The sequence below is a fragment of the Populus trichocarpa genome, chromosome 5 (genome assembly GCF_000002775.5).
Source record: "Populus trichocarpa isolate Nisqually-1 chromosome 5, P.trichocarpa_v4.1, whole genome shotgun sequence".
NCBI lineage: Eukaryota > Viridiplantae > Streptophyta > Magnoliopsida > Malpighiales > Salicaceae > Populus > Populus trichocarpa.
In genome coordinates, this window is record NC_037289.2 from 8480415 (window position 1) to 8499426 (window position 19012).

Consider the following 19012-nt stretch of genomic DNA (forward strand, 5'->3'; position numbering starts at 1 on the left):
TTTTGGTCCCTAAGGTCTGATACTTGTTGCATATTACTACCTGTACTTGCAAAAATGAATAATCTAGAGCTTGTAGTTTAGGACATTGTGTATGCATTACTACCGAATTCCTTGTGTATGGTAATCTTCTTGAATTCCACTCCGTAGGATAAAAAATTAAATAAAAACCACAACAATTAATTAGATGACAATAAGAGCTAAACCCCATTAATTTAGATTATTTTTAAAACAAATTCTTTGAATTTTTTATTTTAAAAAATTAAAACAAAGTTTTTTTTTAAATAAAATAAAATAAAATAAAACATTATTTGGGTTTGACTAAGTTCATCATATTTTATATAACTAATACAAGTTTGATAAGATTAACCTCTGAGTTAGTTTGAAATAAAACTTGACTCGAGCTGATACTAAATTAATAAATTAATATGTTAATTTATCAAGTTAGACCGGTTTTAATAAGATTTAAACCATAATGTTTAATGTATAAATATTAGCACATTACAAGGACTAAAAAAGCAACCAGAATCACTTCGGTCTTCCCCTTCCCCCTATCTTCATCTCGTTTATATATAGAGCCCTCATTTTTTTTTTATTCTTAAAAAATTGCAAAATCAATCAAATAAAGTAATTAAACTTTCTTCCCCTTTCCACTGATATATTCTGCTCCAGTCAATCTTAAGATTCATAAATTCAAGCCAGTAATCAATCTCACTCCCTCTGTGTATGCCAACATGAAAGCTACAAAAGCAGCAGCAACTAAGAAAACACCGGCGGGAAGGAAACCTGCCGCTGCCAAAGCCGCTCGTGATTCTGCCACAGAGGAGACACCGGTTCCAAAAACCCCAGGCAACGCCAAGCAGACACAAAATAACGACATGATACCGTTGCCAATTACCGGTTCTGATTCAAAACTTGAACAATCACCAGGTGATAATGGCTATTCCATCGTTCTATAAAAAAGTTTTTATTTATTTATTTAGTAGCTTGATATTATTCTCAATTAGGGTTTCTTTTTTTGAAGTGAAGCAATTAATGTGATTTTTAAGGGTTTGTTTGTTTGTTTTTTTTTTTTTTTTTTTGAGGTTGCTAGGCTAGGTCTGCTAATTGATAATTTTTAATATTAGTTGAAGGAACAAATGTACATATGGACGTGAGCATGGCGACGCTGGAAACTACGAAGCCACTTCCGATTAAGAAGAAGGTTGTGAGGAGAGTGGTGAAGGTGGTGAAGAAAACTCCTGCCAATGCAAAAGTTCTTTCAGAACAAGCACCAAAAACTGTGATTGCCACAAAGTCTAAGGTTGAAGAAAGCTCAAAGGAGGAGGAACTTGCTGCTGAGAATGTTGGAGAATCCTTAAAGAAGGAAGAAGTTACGATGAAAGTGGAAAATACTAAGGTTGAAAGTGTTGCTGTCTCTGTACAGGAGGAGGAAGGTGTGGAAGAGCCTGTACTCGATTCTAGCAAGGATGATGGAGCTATTAGTGATTTGGTTTGGGACTCTGTGACAAAGAAACAAACTGCTGTGGAAGAGCTTGTGAAAGTATCTAGGAACGGAGAACCTGACAATGGGGGAAAGGGGGTGGATGTTAAGGAGGATGAGAGGAAAGACATGGATGATGAAGTAAAGCCCATAAACGAGGCTGTTAAGATGGAAGAGACTTTGAAGGATGAGGTTCGGAGAGAAGAGGCGCAGCCCGAGCAAGATGAGTATGGTGGGGATGATGGATATGAGGAGTATGGAGATCGAGTGGATTTTGAAGATCCTGGTGAGGATGACTTTGAAGATCCAGATGAGCCTGCTGAGGAAGCTGATGCAATGGAAGACGAACGCAGGGAACTAACAGCTGTTGCTAAGGAGCGTAAGATTAAGAAAGAGTATGAGATATTTGTTGGTGGGTTGGATAGGGATGCTACTGAGGAGGATTTGAGAAAGGTTTTTGAGAAGATTGGTGAAGTGGTTGAAGTTCGATTACACAAGAATCTTTCAACGAATAGGAATAAAGGATACGCGTTTGTGAAATTTGCAAGCAAGGAGCATGTGAAGCGCGCTTTGTCAGAAATGAAAAACCCTGTGGTATGTATCACTTCATGGTTTTGGTTCACATTTTATAAATGTAATATTAACTCCTTAACTGTTCACAGATTCGTGGAAAGCGATGTGGGACAGCACCAAGTGAGGACAATGATACATTGTTCTTGGGAAATATATGCAACACATGGACAAAGGAAGCTGTGAGTATCTAATAAAATCCAGCTCTTGTTTATATATATATATATATATATATTTTTCTTCAGTGATTTATTACATAATGTGGAATGGCAGATAAGGCAAAAGTTGAAGGATTATGGTGTTGAAGGTGTTGAGAACATCACTGTTGTCTCAGATGCTCAACATGAAGGGAGAAGTCGTGGTTTTGCATTTCTTGAGTTCGCATGTCATGCTGATGCAATGCTTGCATACAAGAGGCTTCAGAAGCCTGATGTTGTATTTGGCCATCCAGAGAGAACTGCTAAAGTGGCATTTGCTGAACCTATACGTGAGCCTGACCCTGAAATTATGGCTCAGGTTAAGACTATATTTCTTGATGGCCTTCCCCCACACTGGGATGAAGACCGTGTTAGGGAGTGCTTGAAAGGTTATGGAGAGATTGTGAGAGTTGTCCTAGCACGAAATATGTCAACTGCCAAGAGAAAGGATTTTGGATTTGTTGATTTCTCTACGCATGATGATGCTGTTGCTTGTATTGAGGGAATAAATAATAGAGAATTTGGTAATGGTAACACAAAGGTAATATATGTTCTATCGATACTTCATCTACTTCAAATCATGTTGCTTTGCAGCTGTTCTTTTCTCATTTCTTTTTGTTGTGTTTGTAGCAAAATCACTTTACCTAAAAAGCCACTTCTAGGTTTTATTAAATTATTTTGGCATTTTCCTTTAACTTGAAACAAAATGAGGGATTGAGGTGTCGAAGATGTGTTTTGAAATTACCTCACATCTTCTTTTCAGTTTGCTACTTTCATTAGTTTTAGTTTTAATTTATTTCCTTGCCTGGTAGGCTTTGATCATTCCAGTATCGATGCATGTGAAATGCATGCATTTAGTTGCATGGTACATAATAAACTTTCCACCTATTTTGTTTTTAAACTGGTAAGTGATGGTCTATGAACTGAGGTCATGATGTTGTCATGTGCTGGCAGACGAGAGTTAAAGCAAGGCTGTCAAATCCATTGCCGAAAACTCAGGCTGTGAAGGGTGGAATGTGTGGTGGCTTTCGAATTGGTCATTCTGGAAGTGGAAACTTTTCAAGATTTGGTAACCTTTGATCTTGAGGACTTGAATCTTTCTTAACAGCTGGTCTTGTCTCCATTTGATTTAGGCAACCGTGTTACAGGAAGGGGTTTTGGGCGTGGTGGACGTCACTCCAACTGGGCAAATTTCCAACGTGGCAGGGGTTTCTATCAACGAGGACGTGGTCAAACTAGTAGAATGGTTCCTCATGAGTATGACTATAATGATCGTTATGACATGCTTCATGGGAGGCAAGGTATTCAATGGTCTCTCTCCCTGTGAGCGTGCGGACACACCCACACACACACTTCCTTTCCAATAGAAGCAGATCTTTCAGTTGGCTACCGCCAAAAATCTAACTCCAACTATTGTATTGAGTAGGAGGGAGAAGGGGTACTTTCAGAGGAGGTTATCACACAGCTGGTAGAGGTATGACTGCTGGGCCATCAAGATCTAATATGAATAGAGCTTGGCATGATATCCCTGAGCGAGGACACAGGGACCATGTTTCTTCAAGGAGGCAACCATTTTCTCCTGAAGAAGCCTTTGACCGACGTTTTGTTGGAAGGCACTTTGATGACCCCTATTTTTATGATGATGGACCACATGGGATGAAGCGGCCATTTTACATGACTGTGAGAATTTCTTTTTATGGCCAAACTCTGTCATTTGGTCAATAGTGTTTTAAAATTTAAGCTTCTGTCGTTGCTTGTGCATCCTTTATATTCTTTAGAGTTTGATAGTATTCTCTTGCTTTTAGGACCAAGATCCTGATTACATGGAACCTAGTAGGCTTCGACCCCGGTTAGATTACTCTGATCCTCGATTAGATTATGCTGATCCAGCAGCTTCATTTCGTGGGACACATTATCGTGGTATGAGTTATTTTGTCCCAGCTCTTTTCACTTTGTGTGGCATGGTTATTTTATTTGGTTTATTGTTTTCAGTATTTATCATCCTTGTGTCTTTATGTTTCAGATGCATATGGAGCAGGCAGTGAACCCTACTTTCATGAATATCGTGGTTCTGATGTGAGCAATTAACCTCTAGCTTATCCCAGTTCTTTTTTTACTATTAAGAGCTTCATCCTATTTTGTTTTCTGTTTGTGTTGCAGTATGCTTCATATCCACCTTATTATGGGAGCGACCATTCATATGGCGGTGGTTACCGCTATTAGGCACAGTCAAATCTGGTAATTCCAATTGCCTTGCAATCTTAAATAGTCTATATTGGATGTGATTCTTGAAGTTAAAGGTTTTGACTTCAATTGTGTCTAGGTGGGCTTGGAAAAGCAGGACGCTAAACATTGATGATAGGCAAATGGCTTGGTGTTCAGAAACTAGTTGAAGTTGCCTTTACTCTATCTTTTCCACGTCTTGTATTTTTCCTTGTGATTCCCTTCAAATTCTCTCCCTGTGAAAATTTTCGGTGCAGTATCCGGAGACTTTTTGTCTAGTTTAGGGTATATCTTCAAAGGGCTTAGATTAAGCAAGTAAAATTCTCTCTATATTTTGGAGATTGGAATAGATATTTATCCCTTTGATCTAGGCATGAACTGCTTGAGGACTTACATTATGGGGTTGTTCTATAGTTTAGTTTTTGGTTGTGTTTATGTTCCTGAATCGTGGATGAAAAATTGATGCTGATGATGTTCCAAAACATAACAGATTGGTGACTATGTTTAATGGAAGTGCAAAGTTTCAAATCAAGGTTTTTCTTGTAGTGATGGAGGTGAAGCAGTTAATACTGAGTATGCTGGTTCTAAGCTTTGAGGAGATTTCTTGAAAATTTTGAAAGAGAAATGGAAAGGTTTAGACCTTCTATGCCTAACTTATAGGAATTGTAAATCCAAATCGTAACATCTTGTGTGGCTTTATTTTGAAAATTGGAATGGATTTGTGCCCCATAAAACTTAATGGTTATTTAGTATGCCAATGACTGGTCTGCCTGGATATGATCTGGCTGTTCATTCAACATTTATGCACCTATTGCCAAAGCAGAACTGATGGGAATTGCATTTTATTTGAAGGTGCATAGCACCGAAGATGAAATTAAGATTTTGAACACATTTCATTTAATTATTATTTTACTAGGAGAACTATCAATTGGCTTGGTCCATAATATATCTTGATTCTTCAGTAGCATAAGATTTTATGTATTTTGAGAGTGATCCTATGGTATCTTTACATAACAGAATCATTTGTTTGGGTTGAGATTGAAACTGACAGTTTGTGTGGTGATAAGATCTGTCTTTCAAGGTGAATTGATTTGTAAGCTTAAACTGTCACCTATTCTGATAGTTACTGTTTACTAGCTTTGGATTGATGGAGAAATGGCATTGGTGTGCCTACAAGAAAATATATGATGGTGTTTCATATGTACGCCTCTTAAACTTCAATGGTTGAATTGTGTTTCAAAGCTTACAAGCATTTTTCAATGGTGGTAATGGCCTACAGTTCTCTGTATCACAATGATACTTGGCATAGAATCCTAAATGTGGAAATTGTGGTTATAAAGATGAAGGTTCTTATATTATGCCCAATCATGTTGTAGCCTATGCTACAGTTGTTTTAGATCCCTGATAATCCAAATATTTGTTGAATGTTTATGCTCCGCCATGTACTTAGAAAGTGGTAGATGCCAATTGCAATGAGGTGTCCTGACTTGAAACAATAATTAAGTCCTGTATTTCCTGTTAGGACATTGTTATAGTGATGAGGTTGATTGCGCAAGTTGGGAGTATACTACCATTCGGTTACTTTTTTTTGTCAGAAGTGCAGGAAATAATATTTTGAATCATACAGATTGCATTGATTTTAGTGGGGTTGGGAGTTGATTTATGTTTGTTGTTAATTGGTTTCCTGTAGAAAACTGTGTTATAATATGCATAGACCTTGGGATTTCCTTCAATCAAAACCAAAATATTAGGTATTTCGTTGTTGATAAATCTTCTATTTTTTTGCCTCAAAATTTTCTTGTAGGGCAGATATGTGGATCTGGTGCCATTGTGTGATAATACTTGGTTATCACTTGGTGGTTAGGATTTTGTATTTCTGTATTAGAAGATTAGATGTTCCATGCTATAAAATGATTCCATTTTTAGAAACTGTACTTGCAGCAGACACAGAATAGTTCTACCAAAAAATGGGAGTAGCCTTTTGTTTTAATGTTGGAGGTATGTTGATGACTGGTTAATTTTTGCCTATTTAATTCTTTGTCTTGGTGTCATGGTGTGTTTGTGCTGGTCAACAATACTTCTAATTGATACATTGCTTACAGAACAAGTTTCAAAGAGTTATTATGGATTAAATGGCTTACTAAATGAGGTCCTCCCTTTTCTGTTTCATTTTCCATTTGCAAGCAATCGTGTTGCAGATTACTTGTGGGTTATAGTGATGAGTGCAGTTAGGTCCTAATTAATCTGTAGAAACATGAATGCGGAAATCAAGTTTCTATACATGAGATTTAAGGTGTTTGCCAAACATAGAAACAAGCACCCACCATATTAGTGTTAGGAATTCTCTCATCTCATGTGTGTGTGTGTGTGTGTATGAATAATTCTTTAGATCTGTAGAGTACCTTGGAGATTGTTTTGACCTCATGATACATCTTTAGATCTACAGTGCATCTTGGATCTTGTTTTGACCTCATGATACATCTTTAGATCTACAGTGCATCTTGGATCTTGTTTTGACCTCATGTCATAATAGTAACCTTCCATTGATTCTGACATGCTGTTCTAGTAGCAGTAAGGTTTTCCATATAGTGTTAATAATAATATTTACTATGGAGCATCTTAGAATATTGCTTAGGCGCTTGCCAAAGTGGTTTTTGGGTCATTAGGGTGTTGAAGTTTTGCTGCTGAAGTTCATATATCCTTACAGTTGTGTGCCTTTTTGTTTGTCTCAGCGCGCCCACCCCTTTTTTCTTCCCTGGCTATTTCCCGTGTTCTCTACTTCAATTTCAAGTTGATCAAATTTTCTCTCATTTGTGACATATTAGAGCTTGAGGATTCCGATATTATCATTGTGATGAACTTCAATTTGTAATTTGAGCTAAACTACTGATACTTTCTTAATATGGTTTTCTGCTAGTTGATAGAATCTGTTCCTCATAATGGCTGTTTAATTTGGATGCTTCGTATTGCATCTACTTACTTGTGCATCATTGTGCTTCAAAAAGGTCAGAGGCTGGGTTTCCCCTACAGCTTCAAGAGTCAGCTATGTACTCCAGGTATTTTTTGTTTCTGCACCATTTCAAGAGTTGGCTGTGTGCTCCAGGCCAGAGGTGGATTTCCCTCACCTTGGCCGGAAAATGTTTTGGGTTCTTTTTGTTGCCTAGTGTATTGTGATTCAGAGGGTTTTGTCATATTGGTTACATGTGAACAAACCGAGCAAGACTCTTTGAATCACTAGGGATTGATACCCATGCAGAACAGCCATTAAAACAGCAACCATCCATAGGTTGGTGATGAAATTTAAGTGATTTGATGTGTGAACTGCAATTAATCGCTATGCTAACATGTCTCAACTTTCAATCATATGATGCAGAGTCAACGGTCTTTTGACCCACGGTAAAGGTGGTGTTTGGCATTGCCGGATTATTTTAGCTTTTAAATAATTTTTTTTAGTGTTGTTACATATCATTTTGATGTGTTTATGTTAAAATAAATTTTTAAAAAATAAATAAAATATTATTTTAATATATTTTTAAATCAAAAAAATATTTGAAAAAAAACAATTTTAAATTTTGTTGCGGTCTAAAGATTGGAGATATCAATGGCTCTCCAGGCTTTCCTGTCTTTAATCAATGACTTGAAAATCACACAAACAACAAAAGAAAGTTATTCCAGCAGGTTACCATGCTCGCCTTCGCACTTGTTTTCGCGAATGAAGCGACAAGACCTCAAATGTAAAATAAGTTAAGGAGCATATCCAAATTAATAGCACACATCATTTACTACTAAACAAGCTCCGACAGATTAATCAGAAACGAAATCATTCAAGGACAGGAGGGTAAAATTTAATTATGAAACCCTGCCATTCCCCATGCTTTGAAGTTAGGGAATGCAAGGGGGTGAAGCTCACCTATAATTGAGCTGTTTCAGCAAGAAGTGGCGAAAGGATCAAGTGTCCGTATGAATATCTGGTATGCTTGCCTTGAATGAATCTTAGTCGTACAGCTGATAGAAAAAGGCAGAGATTATAATTGTTGCCATTGTAGTTTTGTCCTGAATTTTGTTTGTCGTGTGATATCAGCTGTCTCGTACATGTAGTTTAATGTTCTGATATAAGTTGTCTTTCTTTTTTTTTCTTTCTGATAATTGATTGTGTTTTTCGTTTTTGTTTATTGAGGGTGAGATATAAACTGATTCAGGAATTCAGAACTTTTCAGTTGAGTTGGGAGAGATTATTAATAGTGGCTCACTGAGAGCATCTTCACTTGTTTTTTTGTTTAAAAATATTTTGAAATAATGTTTTTTTTTAGTATTATCATAAAAAATATATAAGAAAATTAATTTAAAATAATAAAATTAAAGTTTTTTCAAAAATATTTCTTCACCGTGAAAACAAAATGGTGAGATGGATTTAATGAAATGTAAGGCATTCGAGAAGTTTCTTCCAATTGCTCGGAAGGGATTAAAAAATAAGAAATTGTAAATAATGAATTTTAATTCTGACATATCTACTATGGAACAATCACAAGAAGCCTAATCTACCCGCCGCAATCCACAACATAACGGCATACCCATAGGATTAGGATTAGGATCCCATATCCCAATTCTTAAATACTGAACAATAAATAGAGAGTAACAAAACAAACACTGTTTTTCTTCAATGGCTTCAAATCACACCCAAATGCCAACCAATTTATCCCTTTTAAACAACATTGTGATCTAGACTTTCCCATCTTCAATCTCATAAAAACATCTACAGCAAGAAACCATCTATGCCAGGAGAAATTTGATCCCAAATCCATCCAAAAAACACACCTTTTCTCTATCATCCCCCCACAACAAAACCAAGAACCAAGTGCCATGCCTGTTCCCTATCCACAACAATCTATGCCCTCCTTCCATTTATTCGCTAGCAAAAGGGAATATAAACAACCATTAGATCCCTCTCCACGTGTACGTTCTAGATCTATCATTGCACACATCACCAATCTCCAGAACTCGAAATGGCCAATAAGAACCCGCTCTCTCCTCTTGTGTTCTCCCTATAAATGCCAACAAATGTCGTTCAGACATGACACAAGAAAACCATATCAGCAGCATCCGGTATCTCTGTCCAATAATATTCTGCGCTTGTTCTACCTTGCTTGATCACCATGACAACCAGCAAAGAAGCTGAAACTGAAGCTCCCGTGGTTGAGCAGCCCCCTGCTACAGAAGAGCCTAAGGTGGAGGAGAAGCCTTTGAAAGAAAAGAAGCCAAGGACTCCTAGAGAAAAGAAGCCTAGACAACCTAAACCAAAAGCTGTTGCTCATCCTCCTTATTTTCAGGTCTTTCTATGTATTTTCATGCTCTTCCTTTTTTGGTTTCTTGATTTTTTTTTGTTCTACAAGCATGCCCTGCTATTATTAGTATTATCTTTATTTTTATTGATGTTTGATTTAATTTGGGGATTATATTATTGTAGATGATCAAGGAGGCTATATTGGCTTTGAATGAGAAAAGTGGGTCCAGTCCATATGCAATAGCCAAGTACATGGAAGAGAAGCACAAAGCAGTACTCCCAGCAAATTTCAAGAAAATTCTAGGTCTTCAATTGAAGAACTCTGCAGCGAGAGGAAAGTTAATCAAGATCAGGGCATCTTACAAGCTGTCAGAGGCAGGAAAGAAGGAGAAGAGCACTACAGGGAAAGTCTCCAAGGGAAGTAGTGCAGTGAAGAAGACTAAAGAGGTTAAACCTAGTATGAGAAAGACCAGGTCTGTGAATAAAGCTGATGCTGGTGCAAAGAAAGTTGTTGGGGCGAAGAAGGCCAAGAAATCAGCTGCTGCTAAACCTAAACAGCCCAAGTCTATCAAATCTCCTGCTGCCAAAAGGGCAAAGAAAGTTACTGCTACTGCTTAGATGTATAAATTTTGTACTAGCAGAACGGCAGTAGTTAGTTTCTGATGCTCTACGTTGGGTTTATGTGAATATGGGATGAACTGTGTTTTCTAGTTTATGTTGGGGTGTCTGTCTTGTGAAACGCTTTTTGGGGCACAAGTGGTCTATGCTTTGTATAATCTTGTAAGTTTAGAGGTTAATGGAACTCAGTTTTGCGTTCTTGCTTTTTCTGAATTCTGTGTGTTCGTGGATACTGTTTTTTTCCCCTTTCAATCACATTTTCTTTGCGACCGAGAACTAGACGGTTCGAAATGCGGGTGAGGGACTAGGATTTATGTCCAAGTGGATTTCAGTAATGTACGGCGAGTGTTTTTTATTTAAAAATATATTAAAATAATATATATATATATATATATATATATATATATATATATTATTTTTAATAATTTTTTGATATTAATATATTAAAATAATTTTAAAAAAATAAAAATAAATTTTCATGTTTTGAATCATATCCCAAATAGGTTAGTGATGATCTCCAAAGAATCGCATGCTTAATTTTGTGGGATTTGTTTTTTCGGCTAGGTAGGTGCTGGAATCCAAAGTGGCTCGCTATGGGATAAGGACTCCAGGAAAGAGGATAAATATATATATATATATATATATATATATATATATATATATATATATATATATATATATATATATATTAGCACAGTGGCAAAAGGAATTTGTTAAAATAGCATAAAATTTATTTTAAAAAATAACATTAGGAAGTTTTATATGTATGATCTTAAAATTGCAATGAGAGGTATTTTTTTAGCCTCTTTAACTTTCTATATAAAAAAGAAGACGACAAAATCAAGTTATATTTGATACACTTCACATAATCAATTCAATACAAATCACATATTTTATAATTCAATTTTATTTTAACTCAATTTTTAATTAAACAAACTTAATTCACTTTATACATCAACAAAATCAATTCTTTTAACATTCAAATACATTATTAATTACATTTAATAATTTATTTTGTGGACAGGTCTGCACCATCAAAATCATGAACATGTTCCAGTCTAAAATAAAAACAACCCTATCCTCCGCTAATTTCATTTCTAGACATTCACCCTTCCTAAACTTTATTAGATCTAAAACGACATATTTAGCCACAACATGCCAAACCTCATTGAGTTTATTACGAAGCATGACAGTGGCTCTCCGACCCTCATGTATAAAAGATCTAATATATTACAAAAATTATATCATCATATATAATATACAAATAAGATATTATTAAATGTAATAAAAAAATAATACATATCAATTTATTATATCTTGATGCACGATACTAATTTATTGGATTATATACGTGGATGCCTCATAATATATCTTTGTAATAAATCTTCGTGTTATGTTCATGAATTATGTCATGTAGATATCTAAACAAATAGAGGAACCTTACTATGTAAATATTCAATTTCTCGTAGCATGCCAAAGGTTTATATATGTTATATGAATCAATTACCAATCGTTTTTTTTTTTTGACGATTAACAATATGCAATTCATTAATTGTATCAACATCATTAGAGATGAGTTCATATAATCCAAACTATTGCATTAACCAATCAGGATAATATATCTCAACAATGCAAAATAGTGCACTGAGACCACTATTAGCCATACCTCACTACCTTACATGCACATCGAAGTAGTTATTACTATAAATTGTTGGTGTATGATGATCGTATCATATATCAAAACATAAAATACAGATATAAGATATAAGATAACAATTGGACACTAAAAAACTATGTTTCAAAAACCAAATAAAACACATCTAGCAAATACATTATTAATCATCTTTTATTGATATGACATGAATTGCAGACATGATTCAAAGAGAAGGATTTAACAGATAAATAAAAGATTTTGCTATTTGAAATATTATTTGTTTTGAAAGATGATCTAAACGACAATGCCACAGGTTTTGAGATGCTCGTTGACTTGGGTTTGCAAATATTTTGTGTAATGTGGAGAGGGTGGACAATGAATACACGTCGTCTTCACATCATCTTTGCAGCAGTACTGTCGTCCCTGTGAACCGATCCTTCATAAGAAAATAGTCAAGATGAAACTCAATGAGTATATTGTTTACTTTTATGAAGTAATGGACATAAATAAGATTTTTTTGGATGCTTGGAATACAGAGAGTATCGGTTAAGAGAAATTTATGAGACTTATGGTTAAGGGTAAGAGAACCAATGTGAGTGATAGGTAAGTTTGAGAGATCAGAGGTGATATTATGTGAGGCACAAGTATCAAGGAGCCATTTTTCTTTTGTGTCTGCTGACTAGCTTGTATAATTGGCTGTGATAGGTTGTAATTTTAGGATAGTTCTTTGGTGTATGACCGAATCCTTCACAAAACTGACATTTCAGTTTCTGTTGGAACTAATTGTTGTGATGATGATTGGTGTCTCGATACCGCTAAGGTCGTTGCAGATTTCCACGTTGGTAATTTCTTGGTTGTCGTTGATAATAATGAACAGTACTACGTTGAGTGTTGTTGGCTGTAGCCATGAGCTGTGATTGAGTTGCTTCAATTCTCTTCAGGTGAGTTTCATGTGCTGTAAGTATATCATGGAGTTCCTCAAATGTTAATGATGTTTCTCTTGTTCGTATAGGAGCTATGATGTCTTTGTAGTTAGTGCCAAGGCCATTAAGAACATAGAGTGTAATGTCATCATTTGATAAAGGTGTGTCGATCATGACTAGTTCATCAACAATTGTACGAACAACCTGCATATAATTGAAGATGGACTGATCTCCTTTCTGAAGCAGAGTCAATGATTCCTTGAGTTGCATAACCCTTGTGCGAGATCGATTTGCGTAAAGTTGTATTAATCTTGACCAGTCCTCTACTGAAGTTTTTGCAGTTGCAATTAAAGGTGAGATGTTGTCTGAAATTAAGGCCAAAATTACATTGAGGAGGAGCTGATCTTGACGAAACCATAATATGGCTGTTGTGTTGGTGCCAGGTTCAGTGCTATTTGGTGGAACTAAAGGACACTTGGTCGTTCCATCCAAGTAGCCCATGAGATCAAATCCATGAAGAAGTGATTTGAAGGTGACTCTCCATGATGGAAAATTGGAGGGAGTGAGTTGTTGCAGCTGGTTTGTGTTGACAGCAATAAGATTGCCATTTAAAGATGAGATTAGCTGTGCCATTGATGTGAAAAATTTGGCTGGAAAGCTCTGATACCATATAAGAGAAACAACACCACAAGGTAATTAAGGTTTCTAGATTCACTTTATTTTTCAAATATTTCACATAACTATTCTGTTACATCACCAGAGTATATATACAGAGATGCAGAATATTTATTTACAGTAATTCCATGATTCTAGCTTTTGACAGATGACTTGATTTCCATAATCCAGCTCTTGACAGATTGGCTATTATGGCTTAATTATCTCTTGCTGATGAGATGGTTGTAACCAAAGGACTGATGGCATGATCGGTGGCTGGATTCTTTACATTATGAACATGTGAGATGATACAATTGTATTTTACCACAAATGCAACTTTTTTTCTAATACGAAATAGGCAATATCGTGTCTCTCTCTGTTCATGTCGATCCAATTTCAGTTGTGTTATATTAAAATATGTTTGAATTTAACATTCTGTATTTGTCTCTTCTAATTAATCTGAACTTGAAGGCTGCAAGAAAGTCTGCTCCCACCACCGGTGGTGTCAAGAAGCCTCATCGTTACCGCCCTGGAACTGGAGCTCTTCAGCAAGGGTTTCATTCCTTCTCTAAACTTATTCTTCTATGCTCTCCATAGTTTCCTTTTAAGTTGTATTTTTTTTTATGATGATTTATGCTCTTAATTACATTTCTTTGGAACACTGAGATCCGTAAGTACTAGAAAAGCACTTAACTCTTGATCAGGAAGTTACCTTTTCAACGTCTTGTTCGTGAAATTGCACAAGACTTCAAGGTAACAATCTCTAGGCTAAATTAACTTGCTTAGGTTTCATGTTTAATTTTAATGCTTTGTCTATGTGTTTTTGCTATTGAGATCATTCTGATTGTCTAGACGGATTTGAGGTTTGTTTGAGGATACTAATCTCTCCATACCAAGAGGGTCACCATCATGCCTAATTGAGGACATCCAGCTTGCTAGAAGAATTCGTGGCGACAGGGCGTAAAGGTTAATGCCTTTTCATTTAGGTTCTATTTGTCTGTGTAGGTTGTCATTAATGTGTTTCTACTACCAGTACCAGGTTTACTGCGCTATTCTAATATGAACTGCTGTACGCTAGTAATCTACTTAACAAATATTATTCTCAAGTCTTTTGGCAGTTTTGGAATACAAACTGTTCCATCCTGACATTTAATCCAGAGAAGTTCGATTGGGAGGGGAAAGCAGTTTCAATTGAGGTTGAAGTTGCTGGAGGTTCATCAGCAGATTGATTATGTTGGCCGGTCATCAAATTGATTATTGTCTTGTTTATTGCATGCTCGTGTCCTCAGAGATCTGCCATGCTATCCGACATTTCCATGCCTTCCAGTCTTGGTCCCTCCAGATGACAAGCTGGCCTGCCTCTGGATTCGTCTTCCTCGTTTCTCTCTTTCAATGTTTTTGGCTTCCTATTTGGTGGTAGATCCTTACGGAGGTAACGCTGGCTGTCAATTGACATAACTTGAAAAGGGGGCTGGGCAATGAGAACAAAAACAATATTTATAGTTCAAGTGCTTTGAGCTCCTACGATATCCATGAGCAAACACAAGGTCTTTATTTCTCCAATGGCTCATAGATTCCCCATACAAATCTTGAAATATCAATTTAGTTGTTGGGTTACAAGCTAGACCTTAATTAGCTTTCCATGATATAGGCTATTTAGTGACCTTTTCTATTGTCTACGTTAATTTTTTTGTTAGACATCCTATAGTCTTCAGCCTATCCTTCAATATTGTTATATATATATATGGTGCTCTAAAACAATCAGAATAAGGTGCCGTTTATGTGATTCCAAATAGGCTAGATATCGTTTTCAAATACATGAAATTTGGGACAATTTGCACAGAGACAATGCCTTGATTTCTGAAGGCTCCGTAGAAGGGCCGCAAGAGCATATAGGCTCTACAAGAGGCGCCTGTTTTGGCTCACGAACCACCTCAAAGGAAACGCTATCCTTCAGCAGCAAGTTTCCTTGACCCACACTCCACAGGACACAGATGACATGATGTGTTAAAGGGCTTGGATCAACCCAAGTGGCTTTGCTTGTCTACGTTGAGCCTTTCAATATGATCTGGGGTTGGCTCGGTTTTGTTTCGGGCTTTCAGAAACAAGCTCATATTAGCACATGAAGTTCAAAACATCAAAATCAACTATTGGTTGATGATCTCTTAATCATGCCCCTTTTTTGAGTTTATGATCCAAGAATTATCTCAAAAGCTCTGCATTTTTTATGCTCAACATATATGCTTCAAGCGGAGAAGAAAGCACGACTAATCATATTCTTAATTAACGTAATTTATTTGGCACCTTGTCGTTTCTCATGTCTTATTAGATTATATGAACTTCAAGAAATAGGTATACTGGTTTAGAAGGATTGTTATTTTTTTACTTCTTAAATTCAAATCTTAAGAATAATGTCATAAAAAAATTATTAACCTGGATGCATCATGTTAGAAATTTGGTTTCCAAAGATAACAGCGACATCTAAAGCCAAATTAAATTAAATATGGAGTTCATTTACAATTTGAGATAAAACTTTGTGGGAAATTAATTTTCAATATAAATATTTTAACATGAAATATTAACATGTCTAAAATTAATTGCAAATAAATGAGACTTTGATCTAAAAAAAACATTGATTGACATATTTTTTCAAATCCAAAAAAATCTCAATCCTACTGTCATAACCCAATTCTGGGTTATTCCCTAAAAATTTATTTTTTTCAAAATAAAAATCAAAAGATAAAAGAAAAGGCCGGCAACGTGGAGAAAGCAGGCCGGGAAATCAAGCTGCAATTTTTGGAGGAAATTCAAGGTCTAATTGTACCCCATTATACCCAAAAATGGAGACAAAATGCAAATTCAATGTTAAATTAAATGATTATTGGACGAATTTGTAAAAATTTAAGTCCAATGACATAATTAAATTTTTAATAGGCCAATTTGATTTAATCATGGGCCAAATTAAATTTTAATTATGTTTAAGAATTAATTTGGGTCCAATTGAAGGATTTAATTAAGTTCAAGGACTTAATTATACTTTAAATGGGTGAAATTAATTTTATTTGAGGCTTAATTGGTGAAATATTAAGTTTGGGAGCCTAATTTAGGCTTAATTGAGGAGATTGGAATTTTAAGAGACCAAATTTAATTTTTACCAAGTTAATTGTTTGAAATCAGGGGCCAAATTGCAAGAAAATTGAAGTTTTGGGGTCAATTAGGGGCTGGATTGAAGAAATTTGCAGCCAAGGACCAATCTGCAAAAGGCGCCACGATTAAGGGGCTTAATTGACAAAAAACCGGGGGTGAAATTGAAGAAATTGAAAGTTTGATGGACAATTAGGGGTTAAATTGACAAAATCCGAGACCAAGGACCATATTGCAAAAGGCGCGTAACATTGGGGTTCCAATTGAAGGTCATTAGGGGCTTAATTGCAAACATTTATGGTCAATTAGGGGTTCAATTGAAAGCAATTGAAAGAGGAAGGACTGAAATGAACTTTGGCCAAAACAGAATCCTGAACACTATTCATTATCTTCTTCTTTTTTTTCCGGAAAATCTGGTCCGGTCACCTCCTTTGTAGGTGCATTTAAGGCACTTAACGTCCACACAATTTGCCAAACCATGCACGAAACTGATCACCAGACATCCCTCTACGTCTGGGTATGGTCTTAACCGGCTAACTGGCACATAAACGGACGTGGAACCACTCCAAAGAGGCCACCTCAGGCAGCCTGCAGCTGCAAATTGACAGTGCACCATGCCTACTTTGAGCCAACGGTTGAGATCCTTCCCAATCGAATCAAGGGCTGGAATTTGTTTCCCTGTGAAGAAAAGATTACCCTCTTCCACCCCTATAAATAGGATCAGATTTCACGTTCTGAGGGAGGAAAAAAGGGGGTCCAAAATAAGCCAAAAAATCAGCTTCTTTCCGGTTTCTGCAACTTTCTCTCTGTTTTTCTTTCTTCCTCACTCCACCTCTTCCACAGCTGCCTTCTCCCGCGAGAAAACCAACACACCCGGCCTAAACACCACCACAAATACCAGCTCTGCCATAGGAAGCCGGCACGATCACCAAGCAGCCACCGCGACTCCCTCTCTCTCTCCTGCAGACCTGTTTCATCCTCCTCTGCTACCGCAACCTCAACAGTAGCATCAGAGGCAGAAACCACCTCTTCTAGGGGCTTTCATCCTTAGAAACAGCAGCAGAGGTATTCTCTCATCACAGCGGCAACTTGAACAGCTCCAGCCGTTAGCAACTCCAGCACCGACCACGGCAGCTCCTGTAACGTGAGCAGCAGCCACTCCTTCGAGCGCCACCAACTCTTCCACCAGCACCTCCGCCAACTTCACGCCAGGCCAGTGACAGCAGCTCCTTCTCCACCGCAAGGTTGCCTCCATCTTCACTCCGCCCGTCTACAGCTTCTGCAACCGTTCGGTTGCATGCAGAACGTGAACAGTAATTGTTCACGTTCTACACATAATTAAACTCTGGGGTGGGCTGGACCTGTTCCAGCCCAACCCAAGTGGTTGGGCCGGTCTGGCCCACCCCCTTTAAGGAGCCAGTTTTGTGGGACGATTTCGGCCCAACCCGGCTGGGCTTGGCCCAGCTGGCTAGGCCGGCCCATCCCACATATTTAATATTATATAATATATATTATGTTATAATATTATTAAAAAAAAAACAAAAACAAAAATTCAAAAATTTTTTTTGAAAAAATAAAAATAAAAAAAATTGTGATTTTCTCAAATATTTTTTCTACCAATTTTGCATAATATCGGGTGGTATATTTACACTGTAAAATATAAATATAGTATTAATATACCCGGTTTTTCTTCGAAATATTTCAAAAAAAAAACAAAAAAATTTCAAAACATTTTTAAAAAGAAAAAATATTTTGTTGCATACGGCCAAATCCTAAAATTTTTTTCGAGCATATTTTTCATTAAAAAAAAAAACAAAACAAAAATTGCATCTTTTTCATGTTTTGAAATTTCAAAAAAAAATAGATATCATAACCAGTTTATGATCATCCATTAGGATTTGGCCAACATGTCAAAAATCTTTTTCCAATCTTTTTTAGGATCCAAATGTAGACTTTAATATTTGTGAGGTGTAAAATTACACGATAAAGTACACCCTCAAGTATTAAAGATACAAGGTGTAAAAATGCGATGCTAAAATTCAGACTTTAGAACGGTTAGGATTTAACCCGATAAGGTAGAGACTCTCTCATAAAGAGAGATCTGCCTTGAGCCTTAGAAAAGACCAACGAATAGAAACCCGACTTAGAAAAAACAATCAAACAACAATGCAGCTTACCTTAGGTAGGGTGCACTGGGGGTGATGCGTCTTCCCCTTGCACACAACCAGTCCCTTACCCAGACTCTCGCAGACCATAGGTTCCTAGTGA

At 36.5% G+C, this 19012-nt stretch overlaps 2 protein-coding genes across 3 annotated transcripts; both read left to right on the forward strand.

Annotated features, from left to right (window-relative positions):
• The first annotated feature begins 590 nt into the window (after nucleotides 1–590).
• LOC18099217 (uncharacterized) lies at nucleotides 591–5002 on the forward strand. 2 transcript variants are annotated; one of them, XM_006383068.3, is made up of 11 exons: nucleotides 591–927; nucleotides 1125–2074; nucleotides 2143–2232; nucleotides 2324–2788; nucleotides 3202–3316; nucleotides 3396–3548; nucleotides 3674–3927; nucleotides 4053–4167; nucleotides 4271–4323; nucleotides 4408–4485; nucleotides 4571–5002. In XM_006383068.3, the coding sequence occupies exons 1-10, from the start codon at nucleotides 732–734 to the stop codon at nucleotides 4468–4470; spliced, it is 2454 nt and encodes an 817-aa protein (XP_006383130.1). In that variant the 5' UTR covers nucleotides 591–731; the 3' UTR covers nucleotides 4471–4485; nucleotides 4571–5002. The 2 variants fall into 2 exon arrangements, with proteins under 2 accessions (XP_006383130.1, XP_024456818.1); XM_024601050.2 differs by having other exon boundaries at nucleotides 1131–2074.
• Nucleotides 5003–9529: 4527 nt separating this feature from the next.
• LOC18099218 (histone H1) lies at nucleotides 9530–10582 on the forward strand. Its single transcript, XM_006383069.3, has 2 exons — nucleotides 9530–9797; nucleotides 9935–10582. The coding sequence occupies exons 1-2, from the start codon at nucleotides 9624–9626 to the stop codon at nucleotides 10367–10369; spliced, it is 609 nt and encodes a 202-aa protein (XP_006383131.2). The 5' UTR covers nucleotides 9530–9623; the 3' UTR covers nucleotides 10370–10582.
• The last annotated feature ends 8430 nt before the right edge of the window (nucleotides 10583–19012 follow it).

Bases quoted from the DNA above. Each gene is read 5' to 3' on its own strand.
- LOC18099217 (XM_006383068.3), top strand. From the start codon at position 732: ATGAAAGCTACAAAAGCAGCAGCAACTAAGAAAACACCGGCGGGAAGG. The intron at 3,549-3,673 runs GTATTCAATGGT...TGTATTGAGTAG, and splicing joins CATGCTTCATGGGAGGCAAG to GAGGGAGAAGGGGTACTTTC. The intron at 4,324-4,407 runs GTGAGCAATTAA...TTTGTGTTGCAG, and splicing joins ATGAATATCGTGGTTCTGAT to TATGCTTCATATCCACCTTA.
- LOC18099218 (XM_006383069.3), top strand. From the start codon at position 9,624: ATGACAACCAGCAAAGAAGCTGAAACTGAAGCTCCCGTGGTTGAGCAG. The intron at 9,798-9,934 runs GTCTTTCTATGT...ATATTATTGTAG, and splicing joins CTCATCCTCCTTATTTTCAG to ATGATCAAGGAGGCTATATT.